Raw genomic sequence first — 19,361 nt, 5'->3', positions numbered from 1 at the left:
CCCACTTGCTTAAACTTGTACCCATCAGGTTTTATTTATTTCATTGCAAAAAGGATTATTCTCCTCTTTGTAATGACTATTTTGGTAGATTGAGATTCAGTGAATATCTCATTATATTCAATGAATTTCAGCATCCATTAATAATCTTGCCTACTGCAAGGTTATTGGTTCTACCTATCACTCATTTGACCTTCACTTATTAGAACTGCACTGTGATTGATGGACTGACTATAGAATTCACAGGATGGGGCGGGGAAGGCATAGTCACAAGTTCTATCTTGGCTTGGGACATACAATTCAGGACTGCCATAGATCTATCTAGAAGACAGTTTAGTCTGTCTCCGTTTCCTGAGTAAGATGAAGTGACCCATGAAAGCTCACCTCTCCAGGGCTTTGCCAGGATAACATTGTGTTTTTTCTTTTCTTTTCTTTTCTTTTTTTTTTTTTGTATGCCAGTACTAGGACTTGAAACTCAGGGCCTGGGCACTGTCCTTCAGCTTTTTTACTCGAGGCTCGTACTCTACTACCTGAGTCATAACTCCACTTTCAGCTTTGTGCCGGCTAATTGGAGGTAAGCATCTGACGGACTTTCCTGCCAGGGCTGGTTTTGAATAGCAATCCTCAGATCTCAGCCTCCTGGATAGCTGGGATTGCAGGTGTGAGCCCATCTGCACCTGCTCAATATTTTGTATTAGTTTGAATTCTGGCCGCATGGCAAGCAGTAAGAACAGTGCCTCAGTTAGGTAAGGTAGAAGAGAGAATTACAGCCTAGAATTAGAATGTGGCCTGTTTTACCTGACTTGCATGCTGAGTTCAAGGGATGACTCTGGTATCGCTCCTGTTGTCTACAGAAATCAACCCATATATTTCTTGCTTCCTTATAACTAATGTCTGATTCATTCTAGAGGGATACTCAGCCATTTAAAAAAATGTTCCAGGAACCTTGAAACATTTTCTAGATTCTATCTCTTTCTGACTTTAGCCATAGATGCCTCTGTTACAGAAATTTCTCCCTCCCATCTTAAAAATAAACAACTATAGAATAGCCTGGGGTTCCATGAACCACACAGCATAAAAAAGTAAAGGAAACATAAAGTAAACTCAAGCTGGGTACCAGTGGCTCACACCTATAATTCTACCTACTCAAGAGGCTCTGAGATCTGAGGATTATGGTTTGAAGCCAGTCCAAAAGCCAGAAGTGGAGCTGTGGCTCAATTGGTAGAGAACTAGCACAAAGAAAGCTATGGGACAGTGCCCAGGCCTGAGTTCAAGCTCAGTCCCCACACCCTCCCCCCCCAACTCCCCTCCCACTCCCCACCCCCCCCCCGAAGTAAACTATGGACAGGAAAAGCATGAATCTGAGCTCAGGTCAAGAAGTGAGGTTTGAGGATTCAGAAAATGGAAGCAGGAGGCCCAACTTCAAACAACAGCTTTGTGCTGATCCCTTTCTTTTCCAATTGCAGGAAACATGGCGTGGGTGAAGTTGAGTCACCTGGTGGGTGTGCCAAACACTAGATGTTACTTGGACGCCCATAGGCAGCAAGCTCTCTTCTATTTTGTCTCAACATGGAGTAGGGGTGAGCTCTTGGCTCTCAACCCTTTCTAAATTCACTCCTGTGAGATGGGAAATAGTAAATTAATTGAGTGGCTGCACTGCATAAAATGCTGGATTATATATACTCATTCATCCAGATCTTAAAGGGTTGCTTTCCTCATTCTACAGATGAGAACTCTGAGGTTCAGAGAGTTAAAGTAACATTCCCAGGGTACCTTATTTGTCCATGATAGAGACTGGATTTAAGCCTAGATTTCTATGCTCCATGGTCACCTAGATGAGCAAAACAACACAGAAGCATTGGATCCACAGTCCTCTTTTGAAGTCGTTTGAGACAGGATTTCTTACTTCCACTCAACTATGACATTCTAATTGGCTGTTCCTCCTCTGCCCACGCAGATATCAATCAAGGAATCCAGAGGAGTGGTTCTTCGAGCACACCCACAGATCCTGTAGCCTCTTCATTCTTCAACTCCAGCTAGATCCAGGACATCAGTGAAACAAACACCAAATGTTTGCACACATGCCCACCCCAAGTTACAGCACAGCGTCTTCTGTAGAGGTGAATGAGCCTGTTCTGACTTCAGTCTAAAATGGCACGTAGATCTGTGCTGTTGTTGCCTTTGAGTCAGAATGAAGGATTCCCAGGGTAGCACGTGAAGAGAAGCCATCTGTACATCGGAGAGCACAGACTCCACAGTGCTGGGGTGGGGAGAGGCCAGTCTCTGTGTTTGGCAGATGGTTTGTGCACAGCAGCAGCAACTTGGCAGCTTATAGCAAAGATCCAAGATCACATGCAAAAAGAACTATCATTTCATCTTTTCTTTGAATATTTTATTCACTTTGTTTAATTTTTTTGTACTGGGATTTGAACTCAGGACTTCACATTCTGGCTTTGCTTGGTTCCACTCATGGTTGCTGCTCTACCACGTGAGCCACACCTCTACTTCCAGCTTTTTGCTAGTTAATTGGATAAAAGAGTCTCATGGAGTTTCCTGCTTGGGCTAGCTTCAAGTTATGATCCTTGAATATCAGTCGCCTGAGTAGCTGGGGTCACAAGCATGAGCTACCTTAGCCTGGCTCACTCTGGCTTTTAAAGTTAAACCTATGACTCTACAGATTTCCCTCCAAAATCCTTTGAAAAGAGATAAAAACATCCTGACCCTCTCACCTTCCACTCAAGCAGTTCCGTCAGAAGGACGAGTAGTTTTATCTGTGTACAGGAGGACAGACCCAGGTACCTCAGTTTCCCTTGCCTTTCTCCTCCAAGCTAAGGGCACTGCATGTGGTCTCACTACTCTTCCATCATCAAGACCATTCCCGAAGCAGAGTGGAGGAATGAGCTTGTCCCTGGGGTCAGGAAGCAGAGGGACAGGTGCAGGTCCTGTGTAGTAGCTAGGTTTGTCTGGAAGGGGGATTTCTTCTCCTGGGGTGGGGATCTAACGGGTGGTTCTCTTCATTCATCCGTGTTGGTCTGTCCTGTATCCATGCCAGGACCCCACATTCTCTCCATTAGTTAAGAGCTAGTCTCATGGGTTCCTGTTGATTAAAGCAATGAAAGAATCAGGGCTCAGGGTGTATCTGGAAATAGACCCAAAGAGCATCTCACCTATTCTCGTGTGTTGAATCAGTCCTCCAGAGGCTGTCTTTACTCTTTTGAAGTCCTGGCCAGTATGGGAGTCCCACTGGACGTGACAGAGCGGGTCTTGCCCAGGGCTAGCAACGAAGCACCAGGCTTTTGGGTGTGAGTCTGTGTGAGAGTGTACATAGAAACCGTCACACCCACACACCGCATACCATGACTGGGTGGAGCCATGTGTTGTCCTGAACCCCAGCCTTTTCATCATTTTCAGGAATTCTAAGCTTTGACAGTGATGGTTCTAAAAGGACTCAGCCCAGAAATGCTCACTCAAACTAAAAGGCACCTTTCCAGCAGCATCTGCCCCATACATCTGGACATCCTGGATAGAAATGTAGTCACAGCCATAGGAGGTACTTGCCAAGGCGGGGCAGGGTCATGTCTGGCCATGTCTAATCACCAAGCCTGAGTCACAAACCCACACCACCTACCCATTCTACTCCACTGGCATCTTCTGAAGATGCACTCGGAAAATGTGTGGGGAGAGTTGTTCTGGTTAGCATGAGTTATTGCCAAGTGTGGAAGTGCACATCTGTGGTTCCAGCCACTTAAGAGGAAGAAGATGGAGGATCAAGTTTAAAAAAAAAACAGTATCTTAAAAATAAAATACGGTATAGCTCAAATGGTAAAGCAATTACTTAGGGTTCACAAGGCCCAGAGTTCAATCCCCCAGCAATGCCAAAGGGTAAAAATATATATATTACTAATAATTTCTAGAAATTAAAAAACTCAACACTAAGTAATATTCTGAGCATTTAATTCTCAATGCCTGGGAAGACACTTTAGCACTAAGTGTTATTTTTGTTTTGTTTTGTGCCAGTACTGGGGCTTAAAGTCAGGGCCCGGACATTGTCCTTTAGCTTTTTCACTCAAGGCTAGTGCTCTACCACTTTAGCCATGTTTCTACTCTGGCTTTTTGCTGGTTAATTGGAGATAAGAGTCTCATGGACTTTCCTGCCCAGGTTGGCTTTGAACCTTGATCCTCAGATCTCAGTCTCCTAAGTAGCTGGGATTATAGGTGAGCCACTGGTGTTCTGGTGAGTCACATTAGTATTCTGAAGGGCTGTGTCTGTGACACGACATCTTAGTGATGCTGTGAGGATGTATGAGAACATGGTTGAGGGAGGCAGCCAAGACCTACTGGAGCAGCAATCAGAAGCTCAAGGGTCTCAGCTCTGCTCTGCTTCTACTGGTAAAATGACCTTGATGGGTCACTTCCTTTCATCAATGATTATCTCCCCAAGTTGGGAGCTTTGTTCAGGATTCCTCTCCACCATGACAGCCTGTGTCAGGTTGATTTTCCATCTTTGGAACTTATTACAGCAGGGAAACATTCCTGAAAATGGTCTTGTACCAAGCAATCAAGGCTGGAGCTCTACCACTTGAGCCACAGCTCTACCCTGGCTTTTTGCTAGTTCATCAGAAATAGAGTTTGTGAACTGTGCTTCTATCTCATCATTATCCCACCCTCAAGCATGAGACAGGGAGGCAGAGCACAGGAAGAATAGGAACAGCAGAGTCATAGACCACAGCAGTCATGGACTGTGGCACAGTTTATTTTGCTTTTGCCACCCCATGAACAAGGACTCTGGGGGTAGAGGCAGAGGAGCGACCGTGCACTCATTTATCCTGTCTTCTCAGATCAAGGAGAGCTACTCTGCTATCAATGAATGAAGAGCTTCAGTCCCAGGGACAGGTCTGTGCTGGGACTGGTGATACCGAGGAGGCAGCGGGGGAAGAGATAACCAACCAGCTCCGGGGGCCCAGGCCTCGTCCAGGAAGTCCAACGGAGAGAGTGATCCAGTCAGCATGAGCCCGTCTCCTAGCGCAAGGTTCTGTATTTCACATGACCTTTTTCTTTAGTGCACAGTATAGTGCACATTACTAACACATCCATCATCTCATCTGACTTTTCTTCTCAAGCTCTCTCCTTTCCCATCCTCTCTATTCTGAAGTAGGATAAACTCTACCCTGTATAAGAAAATCTCCAGCAAGACTAGAACTCTGAGCAATGACTTTTGTGGTTTATAAATAGTCAGTGACATATATATATATGTGTGTATATATATAGATATGTATATACATACATATACATATATATATATATATATATATCCTGTATTACACATACACACTTGTACAACTCATCTTCAGGGTGATCAGTGCAGGCACTCAGTGGTACAACCACTCTGAATATATATTGGCGTCAAGTCTCTCCCTCTCTTCCCCTTGGAGGGCGGAGTGCATCTGAGAGAGGTCAGGCCCCTGCCTCAGTCCTGAGCTGCAAGGTTGCAGAGCTGCAAGGTTGCAAAGCTGCTAGGCAGAGCCACGTCTTTTGTTGGGATAGAGCTGGTGGCCCGGGTGGGCGAGGTCTACTCCTTCAGCAAGCCCAGCTTCTTCAGCGCCTCCCTCCTGTGTCCATCAGGGACACCCTTCGGGGAGATCTTGACGCTGACACAGGGGGGTCTCGGGAGCTTGTCACGGCTCTGGCCTTGGTAGGGCAGGCGTTTGGGATTCTGGCCTCGCTCCAGGTCAGCCATCTTTCCCACCTGGATACTGGCAAAGTCTTTCCCAGTGCCCAAGGAGGCAGGCCGGGGCCGGGAATTTCGCAAGACATTGGGGGAAGTCTTGTCCAAGAAGGAGTCCTTCCCCAGTGACTTGCTGGTTTGGGGGCCAGGGTCTTTCTCAGCTGTGAGGTAGCTGCTCAGCCCCACGCCTGAGCGCTCCAGAGTGTTAGACTTGAAGCTCATCTGCCTCAGGCCGGGGATGCTGCTCTCCTGGAGCATTAGGCCCGAGCCTGGCTTTGATTGAGGCAGGGGGCTCTTGGTCTTTGCAGTTGCCGGGATAGGAATCGGCATGGATTTAGCAGCTGCCACTTTCCCCTGGGTGGGTTCTGGAATAGGAGCCTTGCTTGGAAAGGACCCCGGGGCTGGAGGAGCCTTCCCTGGCCAAGGCCCCCATGCTGAAGCTGGAGCCTTTGCTCCAGACGCAGTCGCTGGAGGGACCAGAGCTGGAGCTGCTGGCTGGGCTGAGGCTGAGGCTTGGCCAGGCCTCGGAGCCTCCTTGAGTCCCAGGGTCGTCATCATCTTGCTCCCACGGGAGCCCCATTCTTCTTGGTCCTGGGGCAGCCCCAGCTTCTCCAGGGCCTCCCTGCGTGCTTTCCTCTGCTCTTGCAGAGAAGAGGAGGCCGGGTTGGAGTCTCGGGCCTCTGTGTGGCGGGCCAGCAAGTGCTGGGGCTGGCTGTGGAAACTGCTCCGGCTGCTCTTCAGAACGATGTTAGGTGGCAGTTTCCGGGGCTTTGGAGCGGTAAGGGAAGCTGGTCCAGCCTGCGGGTCAGCTCCTGATGAGCCGGGAGCCGCATTCTGAGAGGCCGGGGCAGGAGGAGGCCCTGATGGTTGTCCTGGGTCCCCCAGTGAGCCTTTCCCGCTGGCTGGCTGGGACATGGCTTCTGAACTCTGCTCTCTCTTCTGGGAGCTGAGGGATGAGGGCAGTGGGTGGCTCTGCCCTCCTGGCCCCTTTGGCAGACTGTGTGTCCTGCGCTGCACTGGCTGTGTGTCCTGGAAAGCCTCTGGCGGGGGAATGAGCAGCACGTCCAGGTCTAGAGCAGCCCCCCAGGGGCTGGCCTGTACTTGGCTGAGCTGCTCTTTCCTGGGTTCGGCTCTGGGGAAGTGGCCGTTAGTCTGGGCCGGGCTTTTCTTGAGGCTCTGGTTTCTGCCAATGTGGATGTTTCTGGGGAGGCTGTAGGAGCCTGACCGGAGGCCCAGGCTTGGAGGCTCAGGAGGATGGGATGAAGGGGACAAGGTCACTCTCCTTGGCTCCGGTCCTTGCTGAGTGAGCGATGCCTCCGGCTTTCCTGGGAGGATCAGAGAGAGTGGGCAAAAGTGAGAGAGCCCTGTTGTAGAGGGAAATGCGAGCACTTCCTGAACTCTCTTCCCGCAATGAGCAGTGAGCAGGACTTTTTAGTGGGGTAGGGGGCTTTCTTTGCTTTTAAAGGAAAGTACTCTTGTCTGGATACTGTCTACATCAATAGAATATCAGTCCTTTGGGGCTGAGGGATTTTCAGAATGTTCAGGGGGAAGGTTGGTTCTTTGATTGTTGCACATCCTTGCCTCAGGCTCTCCCAACTTTCTACAGACTCTCTAAAGTTGGGGAGCGACTTGGGATGGTTCCTTCTAGCGACCTGGGGGCTCCCAGATAACTATGTCCAGTGGAATCACTTGCTCTTGGCCAGACATCTGCCTTCTGCTCTCACTTTCTGTGAGCAGCTGGACCACTCTGGAATAGCAAGGTGCAATGACACCTGCTCCAGGAAGAGACAAATGTGGTGTTTTGCCTTTGCAGCAAGTGTGGCAGGTGCCTAAGGCTCACTGGACTCGGCGGTTGGCTTCCAGAACCATGTCCTCATTTACAATCTACCCCAGGGAAGGTCTAAGGCATTGCTAATAAATATTTGTTCAGTGGTTGAATGAACAATGGTAGCCCTGATACCAGTGGGATTGTCCTCAGGAGTAAAGTTCTCCACACACCCATACTTGTGTACCACTCTGTCCCCTTCCACTAATCTTGAGCTCAATGCCCTCTCTCTAACAAGGGCCTGGAGGCACCCCCACCTGCAGCTCAGGAGCCCTTCCTTCTTCTTATCTCTTGCAGCCTTGTCCTCTGGTTCACCCAGATTAGCTCCTGAGGCTGACTCAGTCTCTCTAAGGCCAATCACCCACCCCTTCCTGAGTCCCTCCCCATCCCAAGCCGCTGAAGCTAGCTTGTGGTGCTCCCTTCTTCCCTTTAAGCCACAAATAGACTTTACTCCAGTCAGGAAGAGTGCAGAGTTTCTTCTGTCATCTGTCACCATAGGCAGAGGAAGGGGGAAGTGGCCGGGAAGAGGCACTGGCTTTCTGGGGTTTGCTCCCATAATCCATCTTACCCTGGGGAGTCTGCTGAGTGACAGGCAGTGGTCTGAAACCTCGAGGAGTGCCGGCTGGCTCAGACTCGTCCGTGGACAGTCCGCTGTCTGCCTCAGCATCCAAGGAGCCAATGGTTTCCTCCAGGAAGAGCAGACACTCCTTCTCTTCAGCAGACAGGAAGTCGTAGCTGTCAGTCTACAGGAGAGGGAGTTGTGAGAGGGAGCTCTTGTAGAAACTGGCGGGGCCTGAGAACCACCTTGCTATGGGGAAAGAATGCTGAAGAGCTGGTAACCTTTCCTTGGTGCTCTTCTGCAAACCTGGTAGAGCTGCTTCAGGAAACTGTGGGCATCAGAGAGAGGGGAGATCATCAGGCTGATGGCCTTGCCAGTATCCAGCCCTGGAGGGTAGGTACTGCAGAAGGCCAGGGGCCTTACTCTTGGTCAGACTTGGATAGAACTCACAAGGGATACAGATGAGAAGCAGTTCCAACTTCTAATTCTAATTCTGGGTGACCTCTGCTAAGTATTTTAAAGTGTATGTCTCTGATTGACCACCAAACTACATAGCCAAGAAGGTGGTTTGACCTGAAACTTGAACATTACACTTAATTTTTCAAAGTACTTCTGCATACTTGCTCTGGTATGTCAAGGACAATATGAGGGCAAACAGGAAATGTGGCCAGTGACCGGCTGCCAGGCCACTGTTCACAGTGGCATGACCAGTCACAGATAATCTCACTGAACACTTTATATTTGACTTTGGAGTACATTCCACCCAGGATTCTTTTCCCCTTGTGTATTTACTTTCTTGATGGTGTTTGGCTCTAGCTGACACTCAGGTGAGTGTACAGATTCAACAAATATTGACTTAAGGGGGTGAAGAACCCAGATGAATTGGTGGGAGGAGAAAGGAATTTAGAGTTAACATTCATAGGCATTAAAGAAGATCTGCTTCATTATGAAAAAGCAGAAAGGGATATTTGGAAGATACTGTGGCCCTCTGTAATGTTTCTGCCCATCTCCTGCCAGAAGAGGAAGATGGATGGAAAAGTTGCTTTTCAAAGAAGGAGGTTGAAGGAAAACCCCAAAAGGAAAAACAGGATGATAGGAAACTTGATCTGAACCTTCTTTATTAGCACCTCCACCTCTTTTCCTGTTATGGAACACTTCAGAAAAGATATTCTCCAGCTGTGCAACCATGGCCAGGGAAGGTGTTGATTTGTTAAGTAGTTGTACAAGTTAGATTATGAGTACAATGCATCTCAGGGAAGGTTTTATGATTTTTAACCCACCCCTTAAATCACATGACTGACTGCATCCTCACATGTCAAGGAAAGCCTCCAATACAGATCTTGGCTTTTCCTGAACAAAGACCTTCTCACTGCCTTCTTCCTCCTAAAATGTAATAAATCAACTCTCAACTTTTCCTCTGTGGAAGATTCACTTTGAAACCCTTCATCCCTGTCACATTCTGTGTCCAGTAGAATGTCACTATATATGCTGGCTTCTGTCTAGCAGAAACAAGAAGATGTTTCTGTGTCTCTGTCTTGTTGTGTCAAAAAAACAAAATTTTGGGTAGATTATCTGTTCTGTGTGTGTGTGTGTGTGTGTGTGTGTGTGTGTGTGTGTGTGTTTGTGTTGCTTCTCCTACTCCATTTTCATGTGTCAGAATCCATTAACTAGAAAGTGGGAATGCAGCTCAAGTGGTAAAGTGCCAGCCTTGAGTGCAAGAGCACAATGCCCTGAGTTTAAGCCCCCATACCAGCACAAGAACTAAACAACAACAACAAAAACCAACAAAGTCCACTAACTATATTAAGCATCCTTGCTAGGAAGGTGACTCAGTGGTAGAGCGCTTGCCTTGCATGCCTGAGACCCTGGGTTATATTAAGCATCCTTGACATTCAATAGAGACCCTAATCCTAAGTTTTTAAATACTTCTAGAGACTCTAAAGCAGTTTCATTTCTCTAGTTTCACCATTGGAATATAGGACAGATTTATTCTTTCATACCAGCTCTACCACAAGCCTATGGAAATTACAGTTTATTACATGTTAGTCCAAACTCACAGTGACTTTCTGGATCTGCTCCTGGATGGGCTGTTTTTGTTTGTTTGCTTGTTTGTTTGTTATATAGAGACAGGTGCTATGTTCTTTGTCTGTCTCCCATTAACTCCCTCCAAAAACCCTATGTGTTAATGCCATGCCCATTTTGGATGGGTGGGGTTGAGATAGATGGGGGGAATGATTTAAAGGTGACCACAATCACCCATACATGTTCAATTGAGACCCCTTCGTACAACTACTTAAAGATACTAATAAAAATACATTATCCCCATTTTAAAACCAAGGAGAAAGAAGCTCAGAGAAATGAGGTCATCTGCTTATAAGCAGAAAACCCAGATCTGTTTGCATCCAGAACTTAAGCATCGAATTTCTATATTCTCTTTGATCTTTGTAAAAGACAGAAGTAATGCTGTGCATGACATCACTTCAAGAGTCCACAAGCTTCAAGGCCCTGCTGTTTCGTTTCCACCTTGATGTCAGATCATAGCCTGCTCCTTTCCCCAGCTCAACCTTCTCCACCGAATGACAATTGGGGCAAAGTCTCACTAGTGTTTATCCCTCTCCGAGGCCATCTTACCCCATTCTCCATAGAACCAGGGGTGACTCAGAGGCAGAACATGTCCACTGATGTTGTGATTCACTTGCTGAAGAGGGGGGGGGGTGAAAGAGAAGTACAGTGATGATGGGCGGCAGAGCAGAGCAAGGCAGGGCAGGGCAGGGCAGGGCAGGTGTGCAGAACGCCAGCCAGGTCGCAGGAGGGAGTACGTACAGATCCAGAGCGGCTGGAGGTGGCGCTCATCATGCTGTCACAGCTGCCGACGCGGGTCACGGGTTCTGAGCCGGGCCCCGCTGGCCACAGCTCCCTCTCAGGCATCGCCCGAAGCAAGGTGCAGGGGTGCTGAAAGGGGCTCCCAGAGGGGAAGCGAAGGGAAGTGAAGAATGTCCCAAGCTGGGCCTGAAAAAAGAAGAATCAAAGCCACGTGTGAGCCAAGGCCCTGGGGCAGCGTGGAGACAAAGACACCAAGCAAGCAGAGAGCTGGAAGGTGGGCCATGGACGGCCATGAGCCAAACCCCTTCCAGCCTGCATGGAAGGACACATAAGGCTCCATCACATGCAAGAAGACGCACTCAGGTGCTGGAGAGGCAGGCTGGTCAGAAAAGAATTTCCATCCCTTCTCTTTGTTTGTTTCCCCCTCCCCCTTCTGAACCAGGGAGCTTAACCTGGTGAGCCTAACATTTTCCTTACTCAAAACAATACATAGCTTGGGTTCTGGTTGCAGTTGGGCCTGGGTTCAAATACCAGTTGAGCCATTTACAGTTATTTGTCTTGAGGCAAACTACTCTCACAAACTGTTGTTTTTTTTTCTCAACAAATAGGGTTAATGGAAGGATTAAATGAGAGAAGAGCATAGCTCTGTTGGCAGTAAATACTTAAAATGAATAACTATGGTGGTTATAGTGGGTAAGAAAAATACAAGATCCATCTAGGATGGAATTAAACTGAAAGGAAGGGAAATAAGAGTTTAGGGTTGTCTTTTTTCTTCTTCTTCTTCCAGGGCTGGGACTTGAACTCAGTGTTTAGTGCTTTCACTCAAAGGCTGGAAATCTACCATCTGAGCCATACCAACAGCCATGAAACAAGACATTGGTAAAATGGGGAACCATATGCTTGAGAGAAAGATCAGGACCTACTTCACTAGACATCATGCGAATATAATAAAGTATTCCATGTAAATCACTTTATATAGTCTGGGCACTGGCAGCTCATGCCTGTGATCCTGACTACTGAGGAGGCAGAGATTGGGGAAACATGGATTTGAAACCAGCCTTTTCCAAGTTAGTGAGACACTACGTCAAACAATGGTTGGATGTGAGGTACGCATGTCCTCCCACATTACTTGGGAGGCTGAGATCTGTAGGATCACAGTTCCAAGCCAGGTCAGACAAAAATCATTTTTAAGACCCCATATCTCAATAGAAGAAGATAGGTATGTGATGGCATGTATCTGTCATCTCAAATATGTGGGAATTATAAGTAGATGTCACAGTCTGGGCAAAAAAAAAAATGAGATCTTATGTCAAAAATAACCAAAAAGGGCTGGAGGTGTGGCCCAAGTGGCAGAGTGCCTGCCTTGTAAATGTAAATCTTTGAGTTCAAACTCCACTACCACAAAGGAAAAAAAAGAAAACAATACATATATCATTGTGTGCAGCACATGGCTTAGTAATTGTCAGTCGCTGTAACAGTCAATCTCTTCAACATCATACCTGGGGCTGTGGATCATGGCACCTGCAAACATTGTCACAAACCTAATTTCCCCCCTACATCCCAACAAAGCTCCCTAGCCTATGTCAGATGAGTAAGAAAAATGTCCTATGTAGAGTCCTCCCTTAAGGAAGATTTTCAAGCCTACCATGACAATCATAATGACAAAGGAAGTCCATGGTATCCCTGAAAGTCCTGAACAGTTTCGTAGGTCTGTGACAATTGGGTGGACCAAGGGTGACACTTCTATGTCACATGAAATCCTAAAGCAATTTTGATCAAGGGCCAGTTCCAAGGCCAAACAGAAAGTAGGGCAAGAGCTAGAATTACAATAAAGTTTATTTGATTCTGAATCCATATTTTGCCCATAACATCATGTTATGGTTTAACTATCTCCTCTACTCTCCTATGTTAGGTTAAATGTCCTGGGGGTGGGGCATTCTATTTGAGATCTGAGGACTTGAAGCTTTGAAGGCAAGGCTAGAAATCCCTTTGGCTTTGTGTCAATAGTTCTATCCAGTGCCAACACTGAGGTTTGCGCAGGGTAGGGTGAGTCAGCCTTCTAATCCTATAGTGCTGGCAATAAGCCCTCATGGGGCTCCTTTTCTGGCTCATTTGATAGGGAGGAGCCCCTCAAATGGGGGAAGAAGAAAGTGACAGAACATAGGGGAAATGAAAGAAAAGATTCCCTAACGAGCTAGCCACATGTGATTCATAAAACTGAAGTCTCTCAAGAGATAAGGAGGGGACCAGAGGAGCAGAGACACCAAAAAGGCCCGAAGGAACAGAGCTCTTAGGGTTTTCTTATGAGATCAGTTCCTCAGTATCTAGAACTCAAAGCAATAGGTCCATGAGAAATGTGGATGAAGTTCAGCCATCCAAGCCATGTGCGTCATTAGTGACTGTTCACGTTCAGCGAGTGCTAACCCATTCCTAACATGCTATGTAGGGTTGAGGCTAGTGTGCAAAGGGTATATCCTAGCTCCTAAGCTTAGGCACAGAGAAGGCATTCAAACACTAGTCATCTCCTCCTGGGTCTACTGGGTAAAACTGCCAAAAGGCTGCCTCTTAGCTTCTAACCTATTATTGCGAGCTTTTTAAAAAAATTATTATTTCCCAGAGAATAAATGGCTCAGTGGAATTTGGGGAATGTTTTCAGTTATCCTTTATGATCACTCAGTAGGCGCTGGTGTGTTGTTCAACTGTATAAGGAAAAGGTATTGTTTTCAAAAAGTCAGGGTTGATCCCAGCATCCAGTCGGGGGCTCCAGTTTTCTTCAAATGTAAAATTGTGGCAATAAACATTTCAGGTGACTTGCTAAAATTACTGTCATATTCTCTCTGAATGCTGCCTCTTACTTTCAAAGAAAATGACAGCCCTTACTTTTCCCCATACGCTTCGTGCTTTGCCAAGGCTGGCTGGCCTCCCTTCCTCCCAGGACTGCCCATCACCTCTCTCATTTCAGAGCCTGAAGCAGCTAGAAGAGACACACACAGCAGGGGTGCGTCTGCTTCCTAAAACTCTGTATGTTAGCCAGGCACCAGGTGGCTCACGCCTGTAATCCTAGCTACTCTGGAGGAGGCTGAGATCTGAGAATCTTGGTTCAAAGCCAGGCTGAGCAAAGTCTGTAAGACTCTTACCTCCAATCAACCACCAAAAAAAAAAAACCCCAAAACAAAACAAAAAACAGGAAGTAGATCTTGCTAGCTTTGAGCACTAAAAGCAAGCTCAGGGACAGTGCCCAGTCTTGAGTTCCAGCATCAGGAGCTGCATGTGCATGCTCACATGCGTCCTCCCTTCCCCACAGTTCCATCTGATGCTATCTTCATTCTATGGCATGCTATATCTTCCAAAATGCCCTCAGAAATGCTAACCAGATCTTCAGAATAACCTGTGAGATTTCCTTAACTTCACAGATGAGACAGCTCTTTTCATTACTCCTTGATAAGAAATAAGGAATGACCCCACCAGGGAAAGCTGTGGCTCAAGGAATGCCAGAGGATAGGACCCTAAAGAAGAGTCCAGCAGGGCACTGATGGCTCATGCCCGTAACCCTAGCTACTCAGGAGGCTGAGATCTGAGGATCATGGTTTGAAGGCAGTCCTGGCAGTTAAGTCCATGAGACTCTTACCTCCAATTAACCACTAGAAAACCAGAAGTAGAGCTATATGGCTCAAAGTAGTAGAGCACTAGCCTTGAACAAAGGAGCTCAAGGTCAGAGCCTAGGCCCAGAGTTCAAGGCCCACAACCAACAACAAACAACAAGAATAGTTCGTTGGCAATCCTTGACCCACTACTGAAAGTCTTTGGGCTATCACTCTTTTCCTGTGCTTTACACCTTAAGTCTTATCTCATATAGCCTTGTACTTCCATGTCAGTCCATTGCCCCAAACAGTTTATAGCATGAGAACAGCAATAAACCAAATGCTACCGTAGTTCAGACGTCAGACAATCACTGCAGAGAGCAGTCTGAGCCTCCAAGCAAAGCAAGCCCTGGGGTTCTGGTACTTAAGGCATCCTCACTTTGTAGAGTTTGAACAGTAAAATACTAAGAATAGCCATCATCTTTCCTTCTCCCACCTTTTCACCCTTCCTCGCCAGCTCAATCCAACCTAGATGGTTTCCTTGTACCGGCTTTACAACCTTGAAACCTGTGGGCTGTATCTAGGTAGCCATCGAAACCTGAGGTATTTCTGCCTGATAAGGAGCCTGGGGAACAAGCAAAGCATTCAAGGTGAGTTTGGAATCTTTTCACCCTTGACCTCTTGAGGGGACTTAAGAGGAAGAGGGAAGGGGTTAAGAAATATGCACAGCCTTTAGTGAGGGCCACCCATCCCAAAACACATTAAATATTAACTACTCCCCTGATTCCAGCCAAGCCTTGGAAGAGAATAAAAGCATGGCATGTGGAGCTCTGGCATGTGAAGTGGGTGTGGTGGGAGAGGGCTCAAGCTCCATTCTAGGCTGGCTGAAACAGACTCAGCCACACCAGGTCCCACTTGCTTTCCTCCTCCTGTAAGCCCACCTTCATAGCTAAAGAATTCATCTTCTCTTCCTAGAAGTCAGAGAGGTCTGCTGTTCTTCTTAGACCAGGGCCTCTGCTTTGGGCTGATTACCCAGAAATGTGCCTTAAACCAGAGACCATCCTAAGAAGAATGCCGGAGAGACTAAACTATGTAGTGTGTGTGCATCCCTCTCCATCAGCACTTGGGCAAGTTTCTCTGTGTGTTGAAGCAACAATAGAGTTTCTCTTTCACCATTGTTTTGAGAGAAGGGCTGGGTAGAAACACCCTTTGCACCCAAGAGCCATGAGAAGCTGGTAGCTCACGCCTGTAATCCTTAGCGACTCACAAGGCTAAGATCTGAGGATTGTAGTTCAAAGCCAGCCTGCAGAGGAAAAGTCTAGGAGACTCTTATCTCTAATTAACCACTAAAAAGCTAAAAGTGGAGGCATGGCTCAAATGGTAAAGTGCCAGCTTTGAGCAAAAAAAGAAACAGGCCCTGAGTTTAAGCCCCAGTACTGGCAGAAAGGAAAGGAAATAAAGAAGGAAGGAAGAAAGGAAAGGAAAAGGAAGGAAGGAAGGAAGGAAGGAAGGAAGGAAGGAAGGAAGAAAGGAAAGGAAAAGGAAGGAAGGAAGGAAGGAAGAAAGAAAGGAAGGAAGGAAGGAAGGAAGGAAGGAAGGAAGGAAGGAAGAAAGGAAGGAAGGAAGGAAGGAAGGAAGGAAGAAAGGAAGGAAGGAAGGAAGGAAGGAAAGAAGGAAGGGAAGGAAAGACCTGACAAGGTGCCATCTATGGAACCCGCAGATCCTGTGGGAAAAGCTGAGCCTTGAAACTGTTATTTTCAGGACCAGAATCCCCATCAATATAATCTTCTAGGAGCCTGGTCCTGAAATCCTCCCACTTTTCATCTCTGCAGTAGAAGGAGGCAAAGTTAGATGTTAGAATGCTAATACCCTTTCTGGTATCATGGTTCATGCGTGAAGTCCTAGCTACATGGGAGACAGAGATCTGGAGGACTGCAGTTGAAAGCAAGCTTGGACAAAAAACAAACAAACAAACAAACAAACCAAAGCCCTATCATTAAAACCCTATGTCAAAGCACAAGCTGGGCATAGTGGTGTGTGACTGTTATCCCAACTAGTCAAGAGGCCATAGATAGGACAATTTTGGTCTGAGGCTGGCCCTAGGCAAAAACCAAGACCAATCTGAAATGACCTAAAGCACAAATGTCTAGGAGGTGTGGCACAAGTGGTAGAGTACTTGCCTAGCAAGCATAAAACTCTGAGTTGAAACTGTGATACTGGTTTTACACACACGCACACACACACACACACACGCACACACACACACACACACACACACACACACACACACACACACACACACACACACACACACACACACACACACACACACACACACACACACCAACCCAAATCAGACCAGAGTGCTAAATCCCCTGTTAGGCAACAGGAGCTGACTTAATTCTCAGACTTCTACACCCAGCCCCTCCCACACAAACTGCTACCTGGGACACCAGAGCAAAACCACTATCCTGGGCTGGTTCTCCTCCCAGGGTCTCTGCCACAGTGCCTTTACCTGAGCTCCACTTGGCCTGGAACTTGGACCAGACTCAACATGCCGCTGAGAAGTAAAATATGGGCAGGGCCTGACACAGCCAAGTAGCTTTCCCTTCGCCAATGTCTGGTTCTTTGACCACGCCAAGTCAGAAAATCAACTCATGAAACCCAAATCAATTTGACCTGGTTGCTAGATTATTTGTGGATTCTCCCCCCCCCCCAAAATAAAATGATCTGTCAGCCTGAATGGAAGGTTTCTCAATATGTCCACACCTCATATCGACTCGCAAACAACCCAGTACAATTTACACTCCACACACCTTCCCACAGTGTGCCCCATTATCAAACACCCTGATCAGCCAGACACACACTGCACCCTTTTATTTAAATAAAGAGAGACACTGAGTTGATAAAGCCACAGGAGAATGTTCCTGTAACTAAAGCAATGGAAAACCAAGGCTCTCTGCTCACCTTGGTGGGGCCCTATTCTAATTCCCTCAACTCTAACCTCTTCCAAAATCATAACTCAACCCCCATTGCTCAGAGATGGAAATTTCCAAAGCAAACCTATTTTCCTCTTTTGGCTTTCTGAGACAGATTTTCCTCCAGGTAACCTCAAAGTCATGATTCTCTTTTTTCTGCTTCTGGAGGGCTGGGATTATAGGTGTGAGACACTGTACCCTGCTCTATATTCCTTTCTTGATGATAGTATAATGATGCTTACTAAATCTAAGAAGGTAAATGGAAAAGAAAAGATGTCTCTCAGTCCTGGTCTTCACCATCTGGACTTGGAGCCTTGAAGAACAAGGAAACTCCTTAGCTGGGTATAAAGGGGCAGCCTGTGCCTACCCCCACATCCTGTGGCTCTGCACAGCCTCCCCCCACAACCCATCCTCCGCTTGCAGAATAAGTAGCAGTTGGTTAGTGATTAACTTACCTTCAATGAGTTGGGGGGCTGAAGGCAGGAAACAAATACTCTTTTATTCCAAAGGGCAGAGATGGAGCCAGAGACGAAGGCTTCCCGGCCTCTTCCCTTCTGCTTTTGACCTCCTCCTGATTGACCAGGACAGGTAAATGCTTCACCTGTGCCGCCTCAGCCACACCCTTCCACTGACTCAGCCAATCCCCGCTTCCCTCCCCACTTCCCATTCCAGCTGTTTCTCTAGGGAGGGGGTGGAGGGAAATAAGCAGGGCGGTGCTGTTCTCACCTAGCCAATCACCTCTTGTCCTCTCATTCCTCTCCTGCAATGGGTGGAGAGGAGGAGAGGAGGGCTGGAAGTCCAGGACCTGGAGTCAATTTGATCTGGAAGTGGAAGAAGGGAGAGAAAAGAATTAGTGAAGGAGTGAGTTACAGATACTGTTGTTTTAATTTTGGTAGAAAGGAACACCGACAGTTCCAAATGAGCATTTCTATGAGTCTTTGGATCCTTGGTTTCCCAGGTGTTTTTCTACTTGGAGCTAAGTGTTCCTTCCAATTCTCCAGGCTAAAATCCTTTGAGGTCAGTTTTGCTCCTAGCTTTTCTGGCTGTTCAGGATCATTTTCATAACAAACCTTTCTCCCTCCCCCGCCCCCCCCCAAACAGCTCCCAATCTTGCAACTTCACTGAAGACCCAAGAACATTGTTGGTGGTAAATGCACACCTCAACGCTTGCCATCAGCCCTCTTGGCCTCATTTATTTCTCAGGGAAATGAGACCATTCCTCCTTCCCCCTTCCCTCCCAGAGGGTCTCTGTTCTGGTGCAAAAGTGACCACTAGACAGCCTAGAAGGAGTCTGAATTCTGGCTCATTTGGGTCACTGGTCTTTTGGCTGTTCAAGAAAGTAATAATGAATATTAAATAAAAACAAACCACCAGTTTATCACTTCCTTTTCTGTGGGGAGAAGAAAGGCAGGAGAGGCCACTGCTTCAGGAAACTTCAAGGAAACTTCCTTCAGGTAATGGCGGCCACTTTAGCCAGGTAAGCTTTTTGCCTGGAAGCTAGTTTTTCTTCACAATCTGCTTTTCAGGTATTTCACTCTCTAGAAGTTCCAAAGGCATGAAGGAGGCCTAAGTTTAATTCATTTAATAACTACCAGGGAGGCTCTTGCTAGTTGGTAGGTATTGTGCAAAGCATTTTGACATATAATTTCATTGCATTGTTTCAAGTTCTGAAGCTAGGCACTATTCCTGTCCAACTTTCACAGGGAGGTTAAACAGCTAGCCAAAAATCATATAGCTAGGAAGATCAGAGGTTGTTTACTTAGGTAGTTTGTCCCCATGGCTGCATGGTACCAAATGACACCAATAATCTGCAGGTCCAACTCTAATCATTAGTCATCCTTTCCTATTTTACTAATTTTTTTTATAAGAAGAT

The 19,361-nt window shown here is 46.9% G+C and overlaps 1 protein-coding gene across 1 annotated transcript; it reads right to left on the bottom strand.

The window, feature by feature from the left end:
* Window positions 1–4,734: 4,734 nt before the first annotated feature.
* Window positions 4,735–18,025, bottom strand: CUNH1orf116 (chromosome unknown C1orf116 homolog). Its single transcript, XM_070041625.1, has 4 exons — window positions 17,944–18,025; window positions 10,930–11,115; window positions 8,116–8,290; window positions 4,735–7,047 (listed from the first exon to the last, which is right to left on the bottom strand). Exons 2-4 carry the CDS (start codon window positions 11,032–11,034, stop codon window positions 5,567–5,569), a joined length of 1,761 nt encoding a protein of 586 aa, XP_069897726.1. The 5' UTR covers window positions 11,035–11,115; window positions 17,944–18,025; the 3' UTR covers window positions 4,735–5,566.
* Between the last annotated feature and the right edge of the window lie 1,336 nt (window positions 18,026–19,361).

Source organism: Dipodomys merriami, unplaced genomic scaffold (genome assembly GCF_024711535.1).
Source record: "Dipodomys merriami isolate MVZ:Mamm:240054 unplaced genomic scaffold, mDipMer1.0.p SCAF_31, whole genome shotgun sequence".
Classification (NCBI taxonomy): Eukaryota; Metazoa; Chordata; class Mammalia; order Rodentia; family Heteromyidae; genus Dipodomys; species Dipodomys merriami.
This window is presented reverse-complemented; position numbering and strand designations above follow the sequence as displayed.